This window comes from Ambystoma mexicanum, chromosome 11, assembly GCF_040938575.1.
Source record: "Ambystoma mexicanum isolate Mex_15411 chromosome 11, UKY_AmexF1_1, whole genome shotgun sequence".
Lineage (NCBI taxonomy): Eukaryota > Metazoa > Chordata > Amphibia > Caudata > Ambystomatidae > Ambystoma > Ambystoma mexicanum.
Window position 1 is genome coordinate 1,404,527,391 of NC_090934.1, and position 21,948 is coordinate 1,404,549,338.

The 21,948-nt window shown below is 49.7% G+C and overlaps 1 protein-coding gene across 3 annotated transcripts in view; it reads left to right on the top strand.

Moving 5' to 3' along the window:
- The first annotated feature begins 343 nt into the window (after nucleotides 1-343).
- The window catches only part of ADAMTS17 (ADAM metallopeptidase with thrombospondin type 1 motif 17), a 1,111,828-nt gene continuing 1,090,223 nt past the window's right edge, over nucleotides 344-21,948 (top strand). For 2 of the 3 annotated variants that reach the window (XM_069625034.1, XM_069625036.1), the window contains exons 1-2: nucleotides 344-550; nucleotides 14,115-14,461. In XM_069625034.1, coding sequence (XP_069481135.1) covers nucleotides 493-550; nucleotides 14,115-14,461 — 405 coding nt within the window. In that variant the 5' untranslated portion in view covers nucleotides 344-492. The remainder of the gene's footprint in view (nucleotides 551-14,114; nucleotides 14,462-21,948) is intronic. The other variant, XM_069625035.1, reaches the window with a different exon arrangement.

Below are 21,948 nucleotides of genomic sequence, written 5' to 3' on the forward strand. Positions count from 1 at the left end.
CTTTCTAGCATTCTCCACATGGGAACTATACGCTGTGCAGTCCTGCACCTGCAATATGTCCTACTGCGTAAGGTGCGGGAGGGCCGTGCATTCTGCAAGACCACCCTTTCTTATTGAATGCATTCCCCTCTCATGCGCTGCGCAAATTGTCACGAAAACCTGTCACGGGACAACGTGTGTTCTTCGCCTGAACGCCCTCTGGCGGCCGTCCGAGCGCACAACAACCCTAGCACGTGCAACCCCCGGCGCTCCAGACAGGCCTCCGACCAATGGGAAGGCGGCCTGCGGAGCACGGACCACCGCGGCGCCTCCCATTGGGCGGGGGGAGCCGGCTGAGAAGGTCTGGCCGTCTGCAGGCTAGGCTGCCCCTCGGACGCATCTTGAGCAGGCTTGGTTTGTTCGCAGCGCAGGTTGCAGTCGGACTCTGCGCGACCGCGCGTCCTTCACGCCCGTAGACTCCGCCTGCCCTCTCGCTCCTCCGCCGCTCCGAACATGCTCGACTATGGCTTCCAGCGGCTGCTGCTGCTGGCGCTCCTCTTCCATGCCACAGGTAAATAAAAGCCCCTCCGACTCTCCTGCATGAAGCTAGGGTGCACCTTTTCAGCTCGCCCCGAGTCTGGTGTCCCCTGCAAGGCTGGTCCATGCACCTTTCACTTTCAGCCCCCCATCTGACCCAACTCCCCTGCATTTCTTGGTTCACTTTTCAGCATCCCCCCCCCCCCCCACACCCATCCCGGTGTAGCAGCTTCCCTTCCCCCTTGAACACATCCGATAGCCCCATTTACACCTGACACCTCTCCTGCCCAAAGGAATCATTTGCACGGATCAGATGCAATATACACACCGCGGCTCTAAGCTGCCTCCTCAGACCCTCTATTCCAGCTCCGCCCCCTCAACCTACCGCCTTCCCTATCTATATCTCCTCAAAGTCCTGCTGTCCCCTCAGCCCAGATGCCACCCTCAGCCCAGCCGTCGCCTGTCCAGCGTCCCTGCCCAGCACATGTGTTACTGACCCCGTAAATATCCAACGGGAAGGAAGGATCTTGTAAACTCTTGCCCTCCGGCTGCGAGCTCATAAAGGCCGCTTTTGGGGGTCAGTGTGCACCCTGAACACAGAGAGCTGCCCTTGTAGGGGGACAGTGTGTACCCTGAACACAGAGGGCTGCCTTTGTAGGGGGGACAGTGTGCACCCTGAACACAGAGAGCTGCCCTTGTAGGGGGACAGTGTGTACCCTGAACACAGAGGGCTGCCTTTGTAGGGGGTCAGTGTGCACCCTGAACACAGAGAGCTGCCCTTATAGGGAGATACTGTGCACCCTGAAAACAGAGAGTTGTCCTTGTAGGGGGACAGTGTGCACCCTGAAGATAGATCGCTACCCTTGTTGGGGGATAGTGTACACCCTGAACACAGAGGGCTGCCTTTGTAGGGGGACAGTGTGCACCCTAAACATAGATCGCTGCCCTTGTAGGGGGACAGTGTGCACCCTGAACACAGAGGGCTGCCCTTGTAGGGGGATAGTGTGCACCCTGAACACAGAGAGCTGCCTTTGTAGGGGGACAGTGTGCACCCTGAACATAGATCGTTGCCCTTGTTGGGGGACAGTGTGCACCCTGAACACAGAGGGCTGCCCTTGTTGGGGGACAGTGTGCACCCTGAACACAGAGAGCTGCCCTTGTAGGAGAATAGTGTGTACCCTGAACACAGAGGGCTGCCCTTGTAGGAGAATAGTGTGTACCCTGAACACAGAGGGCTGCCCTTGTTGGGGGACAGTGTGCACCCTGAACACAGATCGCTGCCCTTGTTGGGGGACAGTGTGAAGCCTGAACACAGAGAGCTGCCCTTGTTGGGGGATAGTTTGCACCCTAAACACAGAGAGCTGCCCGTGTAGGGGGGACAGTGTGCACCCTGAACACAGATCGCTGCCCTTGTTGGGGGACAGTGTGCACCCTGAACACATAGAGCTGCCCTTGTTGGGGGATAGTGTGCACCCTGAACACAGAGAGCTGCCCTTGTTGGGGGATAGTGTGCACCCTGAACACAGAGAGCTGCCCTTGTTGGGGGACAGTGTACACCCTGAACACAGATCGCTGCCCTTGTTGGGGGACAGTGTGAACCCTGAACACAGAGAGCTGCCTTTGTTGGGGGACAGTGCGCTCCCTGAACACAGATCGCTGCCCTTGTTGGGGGACAGTGTGCACCCTGAACACAGAGAGCTGCCCTTGTCTGGCGCTGTGTGTCACTTATGCACAAAAAGTACTTGTATTTTGTACCTGTGTCATTTCCACTGAATGTCTTTCAGTTTCACGGATGCGTAATGAGAACCCCTCCCCCCACTCCCACTCGTGCCCACTAGACACTTGTTAAATGTCCGTTTATTTAGTCTCGAACAAGGTCGAGGTTTATGCCCTTTACAGAAGCCCCCTTTTTGCATTTAGTAACCCTCAGTTAATCCCCATTGGGCACACGGGACCCACCCCCGCCACTTTGTGTGTTGTTCCACACCTTCTACAGGTGGCACCAGTCCTGCCGCGTGCAGGCTGTGATCTGTGCACAAGTGCTTCTGCTGGGAAGAAGTGTCATTGCCCCCGGACACGTCTCTAACACGCCAGTGTTAGAGCAAGACAGGTCCCGGGGCCCGGGACCTTTCATTGGCAACCAATGGTGAATTGCTATTGCATATAAAGTCACGCTACTGTTCACTCTAAACTTTGGCACGATCGCAATTTATAACGCGCTTAATTCTAAACGGGTTCCCGGGGATCGAACCTGTTTTGCTCCTCATTGTCTTGCTTCCAAGGCGAGCACGTTGCCCCTGAGCTATCCTTCTGAGCATTTCCACACGGCAATGTATCTGCTTAAAAGGAAATGATGCTGGGTCCGCTACCACAATGAGAACAATAACGGACGTCATTCACATGCCCATAGAAACGACACCAGTTTTTAAAATATTGTTCCAAGAGACTTAAGCTGCTTCAAGCGTCAGTACAATAAAGGAACTAGGGTGCACAAAATAAAATGAGGACTGAGTGGGGCAGCGAAACACCTGGAAGCTGAGCTCCTCCTGCCTGCCGCATAATCTGCCCCCCCACCGCCTCCCCACCTTCTATTTAATCTGCCCCTCACTTCCCACATCTGAGACACTGAGGCCAAGGGAGGTGGTGGCGTGGCTTTGAGGCGAGGGGCCCAAACCTGCCTCTTTGATTTCCAAAATCCCTTGCCAACTTGCCCATTCAGGTCTTGGCTTTGTGCCCAGCCACACATTGTGCACGAGGACTTGAGTCATGTTTTTTCCCGTTAGAGGTACAAGATTCACCAGGCCAGGCGACGTTGATTAACACAACAGGGTTAGAGAAAGGGGCTGCCAATTGGAATCTCTGTCAGAGGCAGCAGTAATGCTATAGACCCGTGAGCACAGTAGCGGAGGCAGCTTTTGGTGCCAGGGTGTGTCAGTAAAGCTATAGACCAGTGTGCACAGTAGCGGAGGCAGCTGTTGGTGCCAGGGTGTGTCAGTAATGCTATAGGCCGGTGGGCACAGTAGCGCAGGCAGCTTTTGTTGCCAGGGTGTGTCAGTAATGCTATAGACCATTGTGCACAGTAGCAGAGGCAGCTTTTGGTGCCAGGGTGTGTCAGTAATGCTATAGACCGGTGGGCACAGTAGCGCAGGCAGCTTTTGGTGCCAGGGTGTGTCAGTAATGCTGTAGACTGGTGGGCACAGTAGCGCAGGCAGCTTTTGGTGCCAGGGTGTGTCAGTAATGCTATAGACCGGTGGGCACAGTAGCGCAGGCAGCTTTTGGTGCCAGGGTGTGTCAGTAATGCTGTAGACTGGTGGGCACAGTAGTGGGGGCAGCTTTTGGTGCCAGGGTGTCAGTAATGCTATATAGCGGTCGGCACAGTAGCAGCTTTTTGGTGCCGGGGAGCGCATAATAGGCCACTAGCGGGAGGCTGGGGGGCCCACTGGGCACCAGGGGAGAACCAGAGTTGGACGGCCACCCCCCTGCCCCCGCCCTGGCTCTGCCATTATTGGGGTTATTTGGGCATTTAAAGGGAACATGCCAGACTTGTTGCTTGTTATCGGTCGGTTATCACTGTCTGTGCTCTGGTTTAGGGGCAGCAGGTGCAGACAAAAAAACCCCACAACAAACATCTCAAAGTTTTCAGCATTTGTCTGCTAGAAGAAGGGGGAGGGTGGGTCACAATTCCTTAAGAAGTGCGGCTGATCCGATCCTTTGTTTTTAAAACAACTCTGCACGTGCATGAACTGCAGAAGGGAAAGGTCGGGGAAGGTGGGCTTCGTCGTGACTGTGTGCCTGGGTAGTGGTTGCCTAGGTTTGCCTAATGGGCAATCCAGATCTGGCTGCCAACTTTGGCATGCCCGCACTCTCTTCTTCCCTGCTGAGAAGTGCTAATAAGTGCTGTGTGCAATACTGCAGTGCTGAGCATTCTTGCTCCCGCCACAGATTATAGCCTCCCGGCCAATGTAAGACAATGCAGTGCCTCTCTTCATCCTTAGTAAGTGCACTTGCGCCCCCTTCAGGCCTAACAGTCTTCATCTATGTTTCTGAGATCCCTGTCCGCTATATGTGAAGTTGCCTGTGGGTCGGATCTGATACCGCACTGGATGCATACTGCGCCGGCCTCCGCTCTGGCAGCAACCGGGGCGACTAAGCATAGCAGCCCCCTGTTGAGCAGCAGCGCCCTATTGAAATGAAAACACCCCGCTCCTGTGCTAGAGCGCCCGGCACCAGCACACGAGCAGGGGGCACCGTCACTACGCCAGCTCAGGGAGCCCTTGAAATACATGTGGTGCCCCGGGTGACCGCCCGGGTCGCCCATGCCTAAAGCCAGCCCTGGATGCATGCCAGCCCCAGGGTCCTGCGTGACTGCCACTTCGGAGCAGCAGGGCTGCAAATGCCTCGTGCGAGCTGTGTCTGGCCATGTGCACGCTTGACGTTGAGGAGCTACCCGGGGTCCAGTGCACGTTGGATTACACGTGTTTGTAACTGGTGCAGTACATTGTCGGGTTTTAACTAGATAGCACTAGCAGCCTCCTTTCGTAGAGCTGACAGGCAGGTGACGTGTGCGCTCGTGCTCAGGCCTGCCCCGTGATGCAGGAGGACGCAAAGCGGACCTGGGACCTCACCTGCGTGAAACAACTGCAGGCTGAGCAAAGGTGTGGGGGCGATATCCCACAGTGGGAATGAGGCTGTCACAATAATGTGCGGGAGATTATAGCCCTTAGGATCGAGGACTGCAAGTGAGGGGGTCAGGGAGGCCAGTGCCAGGCTACTGACTGCCCACCAGGGTGAATGGGAGAGGCGAGGGTCCTTTCTGTTTGAGTGCGAGAGTGTCTGGGGGCTGGTGGCACGTGGGTCGGACGGTCACTGAAATCCACACAATTTGCAGAGTTATATGTCCAAAAAGAAGCGTTAGAATGAAGGAATGGTGCGCGGAAGCTCAGTGCCCGACTGCGCGACCTTTGCAAGGTCAATCTCTTCCGGTCCACGCACAGTCGCTTCCGGCGCCGGCTCGTGTCCACCTGAGCCCCGTCTCCCTGCGCCCGCTTTCAGGGCACTGCAGCCTCACTGCTTTCCTTTTTGGTTGGCAATATACTTTGCAGACTCTTCAGAGTTTCCATTCCTCAGGAATTGGCGCGTAACTCTACAAGCACACCATGCCAAACACAAAACAGAATAAATCCAGAATTGGATGTAGTGTCAAGGAATAAACCCTCCCTGCAACAAAATAGTCTGCCCCCTTTGTTAGCTGCACTCTCCCTTGCATGCTGCATCTGTGCTTCTTTCACACCGCACGGCCTCCTGTGACTTGTAAAGTGCTTGTGTTTCCCGAAGCTAGGTCCGTGCTGAATAAATATAATGTTGCTCTGTTTCCGGGAAACTCACACAGAGATTATGAACTTACTTTGCCGATGGGTGCTACCAAAAATCCCATGTCGGTTTGCTTTGGCATTACTCTCGTGCACAATGATGCGCAACACAAATACCGTTAGCGGCCCCTTTTTTATACATTAGCACTGCACTCCTTTTCAAATCACGCATCACGTTGCACATGCAGGCTGGCACAGTAGTTTTGCGATTAAAAGCGTAAGGGCCTGATTCATGGAAATGTGTGCAGAAATCCTGCAAGGGCCGCGCACCGAGAAGGACACACCGCAAAGATAAAAAAAATGCACGCCAAGCGTATGCATGTAATTGTTTGAGCAATGTAACCTTTGTGTGCTTTGTGCGCTCCCCCAGTTGCGAATACATGCACCCTTCAAACAGTCGATGGGGCCCCCGCAACCAGGCCTGCATCTCGGGGACCCTGCACAGGGTCCCCCGTAACTGTTCCCGGCACCCCAGCAACCTGCGCATGAAAAACTGAAACTTGGTCTGAACTCGGAAAAACTGCGTGCAAACCATCGTAAACTGCCCCTGCACCTCACTACAATGGTTGCGCGCACCCCTAATTAAGTTCAAAACCCTGGTTGCGTACACACATCCGGAAATCTGACATGCAACCCCACCTCCGTGCTGCAAATCCTACTCGCAAGTGTACTTGCGCCTGCCTTCGGGTGGCGGATCGTATGAAGGACTTGCATGGCCAATTCCCGGCCGAGAGTTTGCACGATCAAATCCATGAATACGTCTCATGCCGCGCAATTGTGGGCATGCGAACGACTGCCTGCAGGCTGACCCTCGGAAAGTCCACTTTTTCGCAGGTTCTTCCCCATTTTTGGTGTTCTGCCCCCTTCCCAGCCCTCTGCACAAGCCGCGCCCATGCTCTGTATGGAGTCTTGCGCAAGGCCCTCGAAGGCTTGCATAGACATGCCGAGCCTACGCAAACTCCACGCAAGTCCAGGAAAAGTACAGCTCATCCGATTCCATGAATCGACAAACCAGGATTTGCACGCAGAAAGGCGCGCAAGTACCTTATTTTCTGAGCAATTAATTCCATGAATCGGCCCTAATGACTTTGCACTGCCAACAAACATCCTGATTCACAGAGCGGTGCAAAGTGTATTTTTGCAGTGCATTGTCACTTTGCACTGCAAAAGTACTCTTTGCACCGTGAATTAGGCCCATTTAGTCTGGTGCAAAGAGAACCTTTGCAGTGCGTTTGTTGACAGTGTAAAGTCACTTTGCACCACGCTAAAGATTCCATGAATCAGGCCCTAAATGCTTCTATCTTTGTATGCAAAGAAAAATGAAAGCAGGAGACCTTCACGAGGCGCTGTGATGGTCCAGACTGTCTATATGCAACAGTATTTGCAAATGCATGCACGGCCTGGATTTGTCTGAAAGCATATCGGGATGAGATAGCATCTTTTGCAAGTGCCTTGCTGATTGGTGGCAACAGGCATTTGCTATAAGAGAAAAGCTCTGTTTAATGGGATGGGCTGTGCTAATGTGGCCCCAGGAGACCGTAGAGCGGTGACACACCATGCAAATAATAATGATATAATTTATAACATGCTTAATACTCAGAGGTTTCTAAGCGCGGACCCGGGGATCGAACCTGTGTTGCTCCGCCTCGTCTTGCTTCCAAGGCGAGCTCGTTGCCCTGAACTATCCTCCTGAGATAAAACATAGTGTCTTCTCTACAGGCTGCTTTTGATTGAAGAACTGTGCTCTGTAGCCACAATAGTCAACGCTTTACGGGACTCCCAGCTGCTCACTGGGCCCATCTGACGGTGAAAAGTGACTTCACGCATTGGTGGTCCACAGTCTCTAGTACGGTGAAAGAGTGTGCACTGTCACAGCTGACTGCTTGTGGTTTCTACTTGAACCACCAAGAAATGGATAAACAATTCTGGTTCTGTGGCCAGCGAATGCCTGGCACGCAGTGCTGAGGCTCGCCGCTTAGCTTTCAACGTATTCAGTCTTCGAGACGCGTGAAGTAAGGTGTTGGAGATAAGTTCCATTAAAGGCAACAAAGACATAACATTTTTTGCCGGTGGGGCAGGTTTGCTGTTTGACTGTTCCAACGGAACCTTATGGGAGTCATTTTTCTTGGACGTTGGGCAAACATGAATCCAAGGCAGGCGACAGCCTCCACACAGAGCCTGTAATGGAGAACCTTTGCTCCACATCTACTGCTAGATAAAAAGAGGAGACAATGGTTACCTGGCCATGGCAAAAGGGGCATCCTGCCATTTTTGAGCATCTGACTGTGGTTCACCCCCTTCTTTCATTGTTATTTCCCCAACAGGTCCCTTGTACTACCCGACCCCCAACGAGTTTCAGTTGGACTCGCAATATACAAAGTTGAGTATTGCAGGTTAGATACTTTACAAAAACATGCATCGAAGGACAGACTGTAGCTCTGCCTGTCTTTTCTCGATTGGCGGGTACTGCCATTCTATGCTAAATTACTCCCATCACATGACCTGTATTGCCACCATTGATTATTACCATCATTTGGCATGGTGTGCATATCTTCCCGCGGTGCCACCATCTTCCCACGCTGCCACCATCTTCCCACGGTGCCACCATCTTCTTCAGCCAGACACTCACACCCTTTGTCAGTTGTGCTATCAGGTGTTTAGTGACCCGGGCAGCTTGCCTGGTATTGCAGTTATTTGCCCAGGTACTGGCATTGTGTGCCAGCTATTGCCATCATTTGTCAGATTATGTTTTGTATGTACAGAGACCCAAAAAAATTGCCAAATATTGCCATAAATTGCCCTTGTGCCCCGGCTACTGTTGTCATATACACAGATGCACATCTGATTATGCCTTCCCATGCCCTGGTACATGTGTTAACATCAAATGGCTCGGCAGACCAAACATTTTACAGTTGCTGGCATCATGTGTTCACATCATATGGCATATTTTGCCAGCATATGCCAGCTTCTCGCACTGTTTGCAAGGTACTGGTATCAGTTCACTAGGAGCTTACATCTTATACCAAGAATTCCAACCGTTTAGCAGATCTTGGCTTTAGTGGCATATGTACTTGCAAAATTGGCCAGGTATTGCCATGACAGTCCGAGGTGTTCCTTTTCATTCGTCAGGTATTGTCATAATGTTGCCTAAGTGGTACTCACATCGCTTGCCCACATGTTCTTGCTGTTTGACCAGCAACTCATATTGTTTGCAAGGTATTTCCACCATTTGACCAGGTACTCATAACATTTGCCGGGCATTGCAGTCCACTACTGGGTTCTTCTATCATTAATCAGGAGGGGTTTGTGAGTGGGGCTGGGGGAGGAACCGGATACCATAGTCCTCACCCACTGATGTTTGACAGCGGAGAGCAGTGCTGCTTCCCTGAACCCACCCTGCTGTCGTAGCCTCAAAAGGTAGGGCCAGGGTGCCGCACTCCTCTCTCCTCCTTTTCTTCTCTTATCAGTGGAAACAGGGCACGCACTTCACTGGCTTTGCCATGGACACACCACCCTTTCAGAGGAACTTTGTGTTAGTTACTCAGTGTCAGTAAGCTCACACTTGTGAATGACACTGCCCCCAGCCTCTGCCCTACTGGCTTTTCAGAGGTTATAGTGTATCATGAAATCTCTTGCTTTCTGGATGGACCAGAAGCCTTTGCTTGTCATAGGAAGTGGAGAGAAAGTTGGTGAATTATTGTTGTAGCCGACATTGGTTCCAACCCTGGTTCCGCCCTTGTCCACATTTTCAACCCTGGTCAAATATCTTTACTGATCTGTGCTTAGTTCCTTCATCTGCAAAACTGGGAACACGTTGACATTTGGTAGAGGCTAAAAGATGTTATTAGAAATAAGTAGAATTCATAGCGCCAACACTCCCCCTTTTCCCATGAGCACCTTGAGCACTAAGGTCTGTTGGGAACACTGTGTTGTGTGATAATAATAAAGTACACTCATTCTGCTGTGGAATACGTGTTATTTGTAATGATAATGATGTGTTATTTATATAGCCCCTTAATCCAAAGAGCTTTATAGAGCACATATTTACATACAATATCATTCAACCAAAATTGGTACTCATTTATCGACCTCGGAAGGATGTGCCAGGATTCGAACCTGTGACCAGACATCACGCTCCGATCGCAGCAGCGAGCGCTCTACCCGCTGAGCTATGGCCATGTTATTATATTTTAAATGATCTGAATACATGCATAGGGCTATTGAAGCGGAGTTATTGTTCTGTGCCTCCGGCAATGGCAATGTGGAGAGGGATGGATTCACTCTGTAAGCTTTTTATGGCTGCCTTGTAGCTCCCTGTGATTTTCCTGACAGCCAGGCCTTGCTCTTTCTTGCAGCCAGCTGCAGAGTTTGACATGTCGACAACCTCGTTCCGCAGCGTGACTTTGCTAAAGAGGCGACCTTTGGCTGAGTAGCAAATACACCACTTTTAGCAAGTGACTGGAGCTGTGCGCCACCGAATTCGGCAGCCAGTGTGGCGCAAGCAAAATAAGACAAATCTAAGAGTTCCCTCGTACACCTGTTCTCCCAACCTTGAATAGGTGGCCTCCCAGGGCATGTGCCACAGCCGCTCCTACCCCAGAGGCAGGGTGAGGGAGTTGGCAGAGGGGTGGGCAGACTCTGAATCCCCTGCACGTGCATGGCATGCTTTTAATGTTGGTTGCACTTTCTGCCGCTCCATACCTTCCAGCCTCTTGTTTGGCCAGAGTTCTTTTCGTCTACTTATAGGTCTGCAGTCTGCAGTTGTTTAGCGTCAGTCGACAGAGAACTGGGATGCATACGGAAGTCTCACTCTCCAGACACCCTACAGGCAACCGGAAGGAATGACAACTTCCCGGGGCCACTGGAATGAGACACGCAACACAGTCACCAGAAGCCCCACAAACTCCAGCAAGCAGAAATGGGGCGGAGACAAGTATCTTTCCCCCAGACTTTTTGCCAATGTAATCCCATCCCTGGGGAAAGCATCGCAAAAGATTGGCCGCATCATTGGGGGGATAGTACATACCAATGGGAAGGGGAGGAAGCAGCAAGGAAGGAGGGTATTGGTATAAGAGGCCCGTCCGTACAAGCAGAGATGAAGGGGGCTAGGGTGAGGTCAGCTGGAGAGTTGGTGGACTGAGAGACCAGGCGGAGGACAGAAGTTAGAGCATAGCGCTAACAGTTGGTCAGAGACTTGGGGAAATTGTTCAGGCGAGATATTGTGTGGGTCAGAGGGAGTGATACCAAACATGAGAGAGTGGAGTGAGTGGAGTGAGTGGTGTGAGAGTGGGTGTTAGTACGTGTGATAGCAGAGGTAGGGAGATAGTGTGGGTGCTGGGTGAAATAAGAGGGTGACTGCAAGGCGAGATCAGTAGAGGCGAAAGAGAGGGGAGGTTGAAGTGAAAGTGACAGAGGGCGAGGAGGCAGGCGTGGAGAGGGAGGTAGAGAATAGAAGGGCGAGGCAAGAGGGAGAGAGACAAGGCAGGAAAGTGTGAGATATCAGAGGGACAGAGAGTCGAAGGGAGACAGGAGGAAGGAACATGAGAGAAAGAGAGGGGGTAGAGTAGGAAATACCGGAGGAAGGGAGGAAGGGAGTAATACCAGAGGAAGGGAGTAATAGGAGGGAGAGAGAGAGAGAGGGGAAGGACAGATAAGGAGGGAGTAGATGGAGACAGAGTGAGACAAGAGGAGAGTGGTGGTGTGTGTGCATGTGAGTGAGAGAGGGAGAGAAAGCACAACTTGAATGGCCTTTTTGTCTGTCAGCAGCTGAGTAGGAAGTCCCTTAGGAACCCCGGCAGAGAGTAAGATAGGAACATGAGCAGCCTTTAGGCCCTCACTTGGAATGCAGAATATGAATAAATAGTAGTGGCCAACTGCCACGAGCTCTGCTTTCCGACCGCTTGGGGAATAGGGAAACCTGGGCTGGAGTGGAGGGAGCACAGGGGAGGTTGGGGAGTGGCCCCGGAACTTCTTAAGTATTACCCAAATTGACCTTTTACAACTGACCTTTTGCACAATTGACTTAATTATAGTGGTCCTAATTGACCTTCTGCACAATTGACCTTTATATGATTTTAGTTATTTTATATATGTATTGGGTTGGTTTTGGATAAAAAAGAATATAAGGGGATTGGGTGGGGCATTGCGGGGGGGGGGGGTTTCCCCCGCATACATGTCCTAATTGACCTTCTAAATTAGGTCAATTCTCCCAAGGTCAATTCTCCCGAGGTCAATTGTGAAAAGGTCAATTAGTATACAACCTAAGGTCTCCTCTTCCACAATCTTCTGGAAGCCAAGCAAAGAATTCAGAAAATAAAACATTGGATCCATCCAAGAGAATCCTTAAATTTGTGAGGCATACAGATGTTGTTCCATCCCTTGTGATCAATCCTGCAGGTGCATTGTTTTACTGCTCTGTGCACTATTTCTATACTGAATAAATGAGCCCGAGGACCGATAATAGAACTATTTCAGTCCTGCTGAGAAGTGGCAATACTGCCCCACCCCCTACTCTACAGTCCTGCCGAGAAGGGCTCAGAGTGTCCCATCAACTGTTTTCTCGTGTAGTGCATTGCTGTAGGGAAGGGCTGGCACTATCCATACCAGCCTGGCAGTCTGTCTAAGAAGTGGTATTTCCATGTAGAGAAACATTTGTAAATACAATGAGCACCCTTTTTGCCAGCCATTTTAAAACACAGTTCTTTTGACTGGACTTTCATATATGTTTTCCTAGTTCATTGTCTGTTCTTCCATTATCAGGTCAATAGGTAACATTTTAAGTATGTTTTGAATTACAAACTTGATCTTAAATTGCAATTTGCTAGAAACCAGGGACTTGTAGAATGTGATGTACACAGCCAGTGCCCTCGTGAAGGTGTTGTGGAAATACTGTACCCTGGTTATGCTGCAATAGAGAGCCGTTGCCCTGTTGAATTTGTGCACTAGTTAAGCTGCTCTACTGGGCGCCACAGTGAAGGTGATGTGCGAATCCTGTACACTGGATATGCCTCAACAGAGAGCCTTCGTCCTATTGAAGTTATGCACTAGTTAAGATGTCCTACTGAGCACCACAGTGAAGGTAATGTGGAAATCCTGTACACTGGTTCTGGTGCAATAGAGAGCCGTTGCCCTAGTGAAGTTATGCACTAGTTAAGATGTTCTACTGAGTGTCACAGTGAAGGTGTTGTGGAAATCGTGTACTCTGGTTATGGTTCAATAGAGATCCTTTGCCCTGTTGGAGTTGTGAACTAGTTAAGATGTTCTACTGAGCGCCAGTGAAGGTGTTGTGCAAATCCTGTTAACTGGTTATGGTTCAGTAGAAAGCCTTTGCCCTGTTGAAGTTGTGCTTAGTTAAGCTGCTCTGCTGAGCATCACATTGAAGGTGTTGTAGAAATCCTGTACACTGGTTATGTTGCAATAGAGAGCCTTTGCCCTGTTGAAGTTGTACACTAGTTAAGCTGCTCTATTGAGCGCCACAGTGAAGGTGTTGTGGACATCCTGTACACTAGTTATGGTTCAGTAGAGAGCCTTTGCCCTGTTGAAGTTGTGCACTAGTTAAGCTGCTCTATTGAGCACCAAAGTGAAGGTGTTGTGGAAATCCTGTACACTGGTTATGTTGCAATAGAGAGCCTTTTCCCTGTTGAAGTTGTGCACTAGTTAAGCTGCTCTATTGAGCACCAAAGTGAAGGTGTGGCGGGCATCCTGTACACTGGTTATGTTGCAATAGAGGGCCTTTTCCCTGTTGAAGTTGTGCACTAGTTAAACTGCTCTATTGAGCACCAAAGTGAATGTGTTGTGGACATCTTGTACACTGGTTATGGTCCAGTAGAGAGCCTTTGCCCTGTTGAAGTTGTGCACTAGTTAAGCTGCTCTGCTGAGCGCCACAGTGAAGGTGTTGTGGACATCCTGTACACTGGTTATGTTGCAATAGAGAACCTTTGCCCTGTTGAAGTTGTGCACTAGATAAGCTGCTCTATTGAGCACCAAAGTGAAGGTGTTGTGTGCATCCTGTACACTGGTTATGTTGCAATAGAGAACCTTTGCCCTGTTGAAGTTGTGCACTAGTTAAGCTGCTCTATTGAGCGCCACAGTGAAGGTGTTGTGGACATCCTGTACACTGGTTATGGTGCAATAGAGAGCCTTTGCCCTGTTGAAGTTGTGCACTAGTTAAGATGCCACAGTGGAGGTGATGTGGTTTCACTCTGTCTCGTTTCTTTTTTCCTTTGCCAGCTGCAGAGCCGGAGCTTGAGCTTGTGCTGCCTCAGGAGGTGGGGCCGGAAAACATACCCCTGCTATTGGGCTGGCGGGGGCGCAGCCGGCGCGGGCATCGCTCCCCCCACAGTGGCAAGGCGAGTTCTGACCCCCTGTACGTTCACTTGGAAGCCTCTGGGAGGGATCTGTACATGCGTCTGCAGCAAAGCCTTCAGTTCCTGGCTCCGGGATTTGTTGTGGACGAGAAAGGACCACTTGGCGATGTCATTGTGGAGCAGACCACGTTTAACCAGTCGTGTTATTACACAGGACGCGTGCTAAATCATAACGACTCATTCGCTTCCCTCAGCACATGTGGTGGACTGGTAATTATTACGATTTCTATTTGTTTGCTATTATTTCCAGTATTGTGGTTATTTATAATAATTTTAACAATGTTACCAGTATTATTTTGGTATTTTAATTTGTCAATTTTTATCATTTGAGTTGATGACCTTTTATTTTTTTGCTTTTCTTAGTTGTTTTATCTTTGACATTTTTGTTATTGTAATATGCACTGCTCTTAATATAGTGTGTACTATTTCTGTCGACTGTGCATTATTTTTTGAGTGTATACCTTTTATTGTTACTAGATTAATTTGCAGGTTAAATGTCTTGCATTATCACGTGATGTGCTTGGGGTGAAAGGGGCAATTGGTAGCTCGGCATTAAGGAGTTCTAGTAATGAACACAGCCAGGTGGACATAGTAAGTGGAGTGATTGTATTTTATCGTCGTCCACTGGCTCTAACATCTCAATACACCCATCAAGAGTGATCCAAATCCTTCCATACATTTAAAGAGACCACCGCCCCCCCCTCTCCAGACACTGGTAACCTGTACCTGCTAAGCCATTGTTTTTTTTTATTACCACAGACAATCTAGAACCCCAGCCAGACACATTTACAGTGTCCCAGAGTTCTCGTGTGTAGATTATTTCACACACCACATATTCGCTGAGAACAGAATTGTTCAAGTTCACACTAACCCAAAATGTGTAAACAGGTGCAAACGCATATGTCTAGGGCTATAGAAGCCTGAAGGTGTGGTTAAGATCAGAGAGGGCGTGGTGTGGTTGAGAAACCAGAGAGAGTAGTGTGTGTGTGTGTGGGCATGTTATTGATCAGCGAGCAGTATGTATCAAGATGACCATCGAGGACAATTTATGGACATTAACGATCGAAGAGGGCAGTGTCTACATGGAGGACAAGACCAAGCAGTACCTTCTTCAAGGTTCAAAGGGGGTGGATTGTACATCAAAGGTCAAAGAGGACATTGCGTTAATCAAAGATCCGACAGGGAATAATGTTTAGCAACGAACAAGGGCAGTATTGCATGCAAAGTATCAGGTCGTCTGGTGCATCCCTTAACTCGGCTATGAATTTGCACTGATGTTACACCTGGGATGTAGGAGCTACTCTGACATTGATTCTCACCTTGGAGGCGGTCCTAAGATACAGGGAGGGTTGCAGTTTATTTGTACATATGTTATGTATCTGACACGTGGACTGTTTTGGTTCCAGAATATCTTAGATAGTGGTCGTTGTTAAGGAAGTTGTCGTACAACGGTCTCTTTTGACGGATCTGGAACCAGTGGTATTAATGCATGACTTAAACACCTCGCAAGAAAGGGACGCCAAACCTTTCTTGGGTAACTAACGTGGGCAGAGCAACAACACTGTAATCGCAGGCAGGGGAAGCAGGTCGGCACAAAGGTACAATTAGGCCACTGTGACAAATCCCGAGATGTCGTCACTTCTCCCCGAGGGGAGCCCTTTCCCATGAGGCCAGGGTGGTGAGGCCGCTACCTGATAGCCCACCTGGGGGCGTGGCGCAGTGTGAGGATCTAATGGGGAGAAACTCCCCCTGTGGGGGCAAGGGAGAACATCGCAGGAGAATGCAGTATGCCAACCCTCCACCCAAACCATACACCCCTTCAAGTCCCATAAACCTCAGAACCATGTCCCACACTTCTATGTATATCTTTAAGTCTGAAAACCTAACAACTACTGAGACGAGGAAGAGCAGGGACTACCTAAGGGAGACCCACTTAACAGCTACTCGGACAAGGAGGAGGTGCGGAATAATGAGGAATACCAATAAGAACTTGAATGATCATTCTACTCATCTTTGCCGATTAGCTTAAAAAGGAAGGCAGGACCTACAATGTTGTCAGGCCATCCCTGGAGGAGCCACGAGCAGGCAAGCAGTTCAGTGTGGAAGACAGAAGAGGCTGCTGGCAGGAACGCTGGCGAGAAAGCAGAGACGTCCCTACACAGTCTGACTTTGAAGGACCGGTTCGGAAGTTGGCGAAGCAGTGGTCCAGAGCCACAAAGAAGCTGGACCAAGTGGCCAAGCACAGACACGCGGTCGGTGAGGGGCCAGAGACTGAGTAGTCGTCGCAAGAACACTGGAGGGTAAGGGAAGACACGGAAAGACCGAAACCAAAGAAGGAGGAGCAAGAGACCGACAGGAGCATGCTGGCGTGAACCCTAAAGGTGCCTGGAAGAAGTCAAAGCCTGGAAGGGACATTTTATCCCCAGTCCAGAAGAGGGGAGTCATTCTTCTGGACCAAGAAGGTCTACTTTATCTCTAGTTTAGTCTTCAGTGTAAAGGACAGAACTAGGGGTTTTGACCTATGACAGTGACTCTTTAAAACACAGGGAAGATGAGGGAACCCTTAAATAAGGCGCTCCCGGCACCTACGTGGGCAAAGAACGAAAGCAGCTCAGCCAAAAAAAAAGGGCCCCAGGATTCGCATAACAGCTGGAGGGACGTTCCAACATCCTAAGCAGAATACCAGGAGAGGTATTTGAGTCTCAGCACCCTTCTAGGCAACAGCAGTGATACATTGTCAGGTGGAAGACCCTTTTGGGAAAATGGCAGGGTTGGGTGGTAAATGGCCCAGAAAGCAGTTCCAGCATGGAAGGCCCAACCCTGGGTTGGCAGCAATAGTCTTTTCGAAGCCCAGACTGGTCCACCAGAGGTAAAAAAAAAAACATAACCGGGATATGCCCAGGGCACTGTACCCAGCCAATATGGCCACTTAAAATCTTCAAAATGGCAAAAATGGTGGTAATTGGTTGGAAAAAAACATTCAGCAGGTTGGCAGACCTATTTTTCCCATGTAGCAGAGCAAAGCACCAAGAGAGGGCAGCAGGAACAATGCAGGACCTGAAGTCCACTTCAAAAAGGGGATGGCCAAGGCCAGCCCACCAATCACTAGAAGTGGCCGAGGCAAAGGTTCAGATGACCAACCATACTGGTAGGTCAGTAGAACTGCCAATCAGCGTAGACCACCTCCACAGTAAGCAGAGGGAGAGCTCAGGGACTTACACTGGCCTAAACCAGTTTCAGCAAATATGCCGACGTGGTCAGAATGGCCATTTTAAGTCCACTTTGTGGTTGCCCTGAACAAAGGAAGCCCTAAAATAGGAAGTGGTCGAGAGCAGGATTAAAAAAAAAAAAGACATTGTTATCTCAATGGCTAGCAAATAAGTACATTGGATTACCACTTCAGTAAAATGACTTCTCCACTGGCGAAGCCAAAACTTAAGAATAGCTGAGACCAATCTACTCTTTAAAACCAATGTAGGGTGATATGATCAAACTATGGAAACAATGGGGTGCCTGAGCGGCACAACTGCAGCCTGCAGGGCCCAACATTCAGATTTGATAAGCAGGGGCTAAAACCAGCTCCTGTATGTTAGGCATCGTCCAGTACGCAGGAGCTACAGCTGTGGAATTGGGAGCAAGTCCTCCGCACACTGCAAATCTAACTTTCCCATGACATGCACTCTTCGCCTTTTTGCCCATTATGTCTGATCCATTATATTTAAACGTGTCCCGAGTGTGTCCCAATTCTTCTTTTTTATATTTTAAAACGCTCAAGGTTAATGTCACATATGCATGCTCGTGAGGCACCAGTTGGCTGGGGAGCCAAACGTTGCTCTTGGTAACGCTTTGTTTTAAGCTAACCAGGCTCTCCTAGGGCAGAAGCAGAAGCTATTTAGCTCCTTCAACGCTGCAGTTTAGACTGGGCACAATAGGGGGCGACCCAATACCACATACCTTAAGTAAGGTCAAAAGGGTTGCAATGGCAGGTGGATTTCCGAAGAAGTCCCTCGTTCTCCAAAAAGAAGTCAGTGATCCAAAAGAATAAAGGGAAGAAATGAAAAAGTTAAAAGGCCCTAAAAGTCACCCTAGACACCCCGAAAAATAGAAATTCTGTCATAACAGTCGTGCACAGTCGTTTGAGATGCTGTGTATCATTTCACTACTAAACTGGTCCTCGCCATTCAACAGCGTGGGCAGCGTGGGCAGCGTGGGCAGCATGCGCGTCTTCATGCGCCGAACGTTAACCTGGCGCAGCCTTCCACACCGAGGACCCCGGTGTCAAACTAATGTGAGCCCCATCAAGTAGGGGAGCGCATCATCCATCAACTGGGTGACTCCGAAACCATATGGGCCCAAGGATTCGGTCTGCCTCACAATTCCTGCCGCTACGAAGGGCTCTGAGGTCCAATAATGGTGCTTTCCTACACACTCTCAGGGCCAAGCTTGATGCTGTGGTCCAGGGGTCTTTCATATATGCTGCCCTAAAATGTTGGAACGCCGTGCCCCCTGACCTGAGGCTGTTCCAGTCTCTAGCCACATTTAAACACAGTTTAAAAACCCTCCTGTTCCACTGACTATTGGCCTAATCTCGGGTAGGGTGCCATGCTTATGGCTCTGCTTGTTCCATGCTGTGTATGCCAGGGTGCCATGCTTATGGCTCCGCTTGTTCCATGCTGTGTGTGCCAGGGTGCCATGCTTATGGCTCCGCTTGTTCCATGCCGTGTGTGCCAGGGTGCCATGCTTATGGCTCCGCTTGTTCCATGCCGTGTGTGCCAGGGTGCCATGCTTATGGCTCCGCTTGTTCCATGCCGTGTGTGCCAGGGTGCCATGCTTATGGCTCTGCTTGTTCCATGCCGTGTATGCCAGGGTGCCATGCTTATGGCTCTGCTTGTTCCATGTGTGTATGCCAGGGTGCCATGCTTATGGCTCCGCTTGTTCCATGCCGTGTGTGCCAGGGTGTCATGCTTATGGCTCCGCTTGTTCCATGCTGTGTGCCAGGGTGTCATGCTTATGGCTCCGCTTGTTCCATGCTGTGTATGCCAGGGTGCCATGCTTATGGCTCCGCTTGTTCCATGCTGTGTGTGCCAGGGTGTCATGATTATGGCTCCGCTTGTTCCATGCTGTGTGTGCCAGGGTGCCATGCTTAAGGCTCCGCTTGTTCCATGCTGTGTATGCCAGGGTGCCATGCTTATGGCTCTGCTTGTTCCATGTGGTGCCATGCTTATGGCTCTGCTTGTTCCATGTGTGTATGCTATGTCTGCGCTACTATGCCTACGGGCTTGTCCTAGGCGCAATATAAATAGCATAAATAAATAAATATGTCTTTGGAGTCGTTACAGTGCACGAGGTTGGTGGGATGTTTCAAAACCCAACTCCCTCCCTATTGAATGTTCTGTTGAGAGCTGACATTAGTGGTACTCCAAAATATTTGGCAAGTGCCGAGATAAAATGTGACATTTGGGGGGCAGTGCTTTGTTGAAGTTGTGGTTTGCTCCTCTCAAGTGCAATGGACCTACAGTATTTTGAAAAGATTTCTCTCCAGCACTCCACATTACAGGGGAGCCCCCACATCGCCCGCCGGCTCCGTGCACACTTCTTGTTGCTTGCTTTCTGCCCAACCCCATGCACTCAGCATTTTAAATCCTTCACCTCTCTGCCTGCTCTCCCAGCAAAGCCGCATACTCACATCTTGCTTTAATCCATCCGGGGCGGTGACTTTAATAATGGCCCTTTCAGAGCCTCTTGGTGGACAATTGTGGGCACAGGTACCAAAGATTTTGCCCAACGACAATATGCTGTGAGCTTTTTAAATTGGATGAATCGGGGCAGGATATACTAAGTTCCCTGTTTTCTTTGGTGAAAGCATGGTATTGCAAATAGTTTCTATGTATATTGAGAAGTGTAATTGTGTATTGTGCAAAATTGCACCCAATAAGCCAGCCTGTCTGGGAACAGAGCACTGTATAATGCAATTCCCCCTTTCTTAATCCTGTCCTTATTCATCTAATTTGAAAAGCTCACAGCATGTTGTCCCTAACATCTGACACCACCGCACAGTGTGACAATACAGTGAATAGCAAATATAACCCGTTATGTTTCCTGGAGCAGCCTTTTTCAACAACAATCTCAATGCCGGTGTTAAATGATCTGTACCAGGTGCTCCCCTTCTCATTTCACATCGATGGCCTCAAGTTCGCAACTCCATCATAACCCACCCCTCAATTCTGCTACTCCCACCCTTGAATTTTACTTCAAACCCAGTCCCTCTCACCTGTAATAGAATGCATTCTTCTGATGTGTCTGTAAAGGTGCTTCGTCCCTAATGTTCTCTGCATTTTGCAATATCGATGTGAACTTAGTACAGGGGATGAGTGGGCTCTGGTGAAGGGCACGCCGCGATGCGGTGGCACACAGAACGTCATGTATATTCTGTACCAAGTGGCCTGTTTTATTAGATCAATGTACATGGCTCACAATTTGCTCTCACCACTAACCACTGGGAAGTGATAAATGACTCTAGGCGAGTAAGAAATCGTGTGCTGTGTATATATGCAAAACTGTGGCAAGTGACTTTTTATGTTTGGCTAGTAGCTTGTAACCTGAAATATTTACCCATTTTAAGGGTGCCGAAGAAGGAGACTGACACAAAGGTGGCATGATTTTGGTTATAGACTTTTATTTAGTAAAATGGGAAAGAGGTCCTTGCTATCCCCAACTTCTAAGAGGGGTTTCCCTGCTTCAAAACTAATACTAAAACGATCTGCCAAAATGTTTGTTAAAGTATAAGCAACCGTCCTGTGCCACAACCTACTTCTATCCCTCACACAATAAAACTAAAGAGTAAAGCAACATAAAGGGCCTCATTCCGAGGTGGGTGGTAAGGGATACCAGGTACCGGTAAGGAGACCGGTGCCGGTAATCCCTTACCGCCCAATTCCAAGGTCCCTTAGCGGGAACCCTAAAGGACGTGTGGTCTGACCACACGTCCTTTACGGGTCCCGCTAAGGGACCAAGATGCTAATAACAGGCCTGCTATTCGTGGGCCCGTTATTAGCGCCTTCCCCATTCCCATTGAGCCATATGAGTCCTATGAGGGCTCAAATGGGAATGGGGAATGGTTTGGTGAATGGGGACTTACCGGGTCCTCCAGGGTCGGAATGACCCGTTAAGTCCCCATTCAACCAGACCAGTGCCGCACCTGGTATTGGAGGCAGCCATGGCGCAAATAGCGCCATTGCTACCTCCAATCTCGGAATGAGGACCAAAGTTCTTTCTTTAAGGAGAGTTGCTCCTTTCACCCATTTTCCGGATTGTTGCTTAACCAAAATGTTCCATCAAACATAAACACCAGGGGGAATGACTCCTTTGCCCTGATTCTTAGGTTTCAAAACAGTCTTTATACAATGTTCTCTCTGGGAGAATGGCTCCCTTCTGCTTTTGTGATTATGTACAAGTTCCAATAGAACCAGGGGAAACGACTTTGCCTTCCGCTGGTATGTCTCAACACAATGCCCAACAAGGCCAGGGGGAATGACTCCCTTCCCCTTACGTCTCTCTACTTCTGCTTTGCTACCAGGAGAATGACTCCCTTCTCCTGGTATTACTTGATATTCAATGCTTTCATATTAATACACGCTTTGCCTTCGTGCTTGCTCTCAACAATGTGCCAAATCTTCTTAGCATCCCAGATCCTTCTC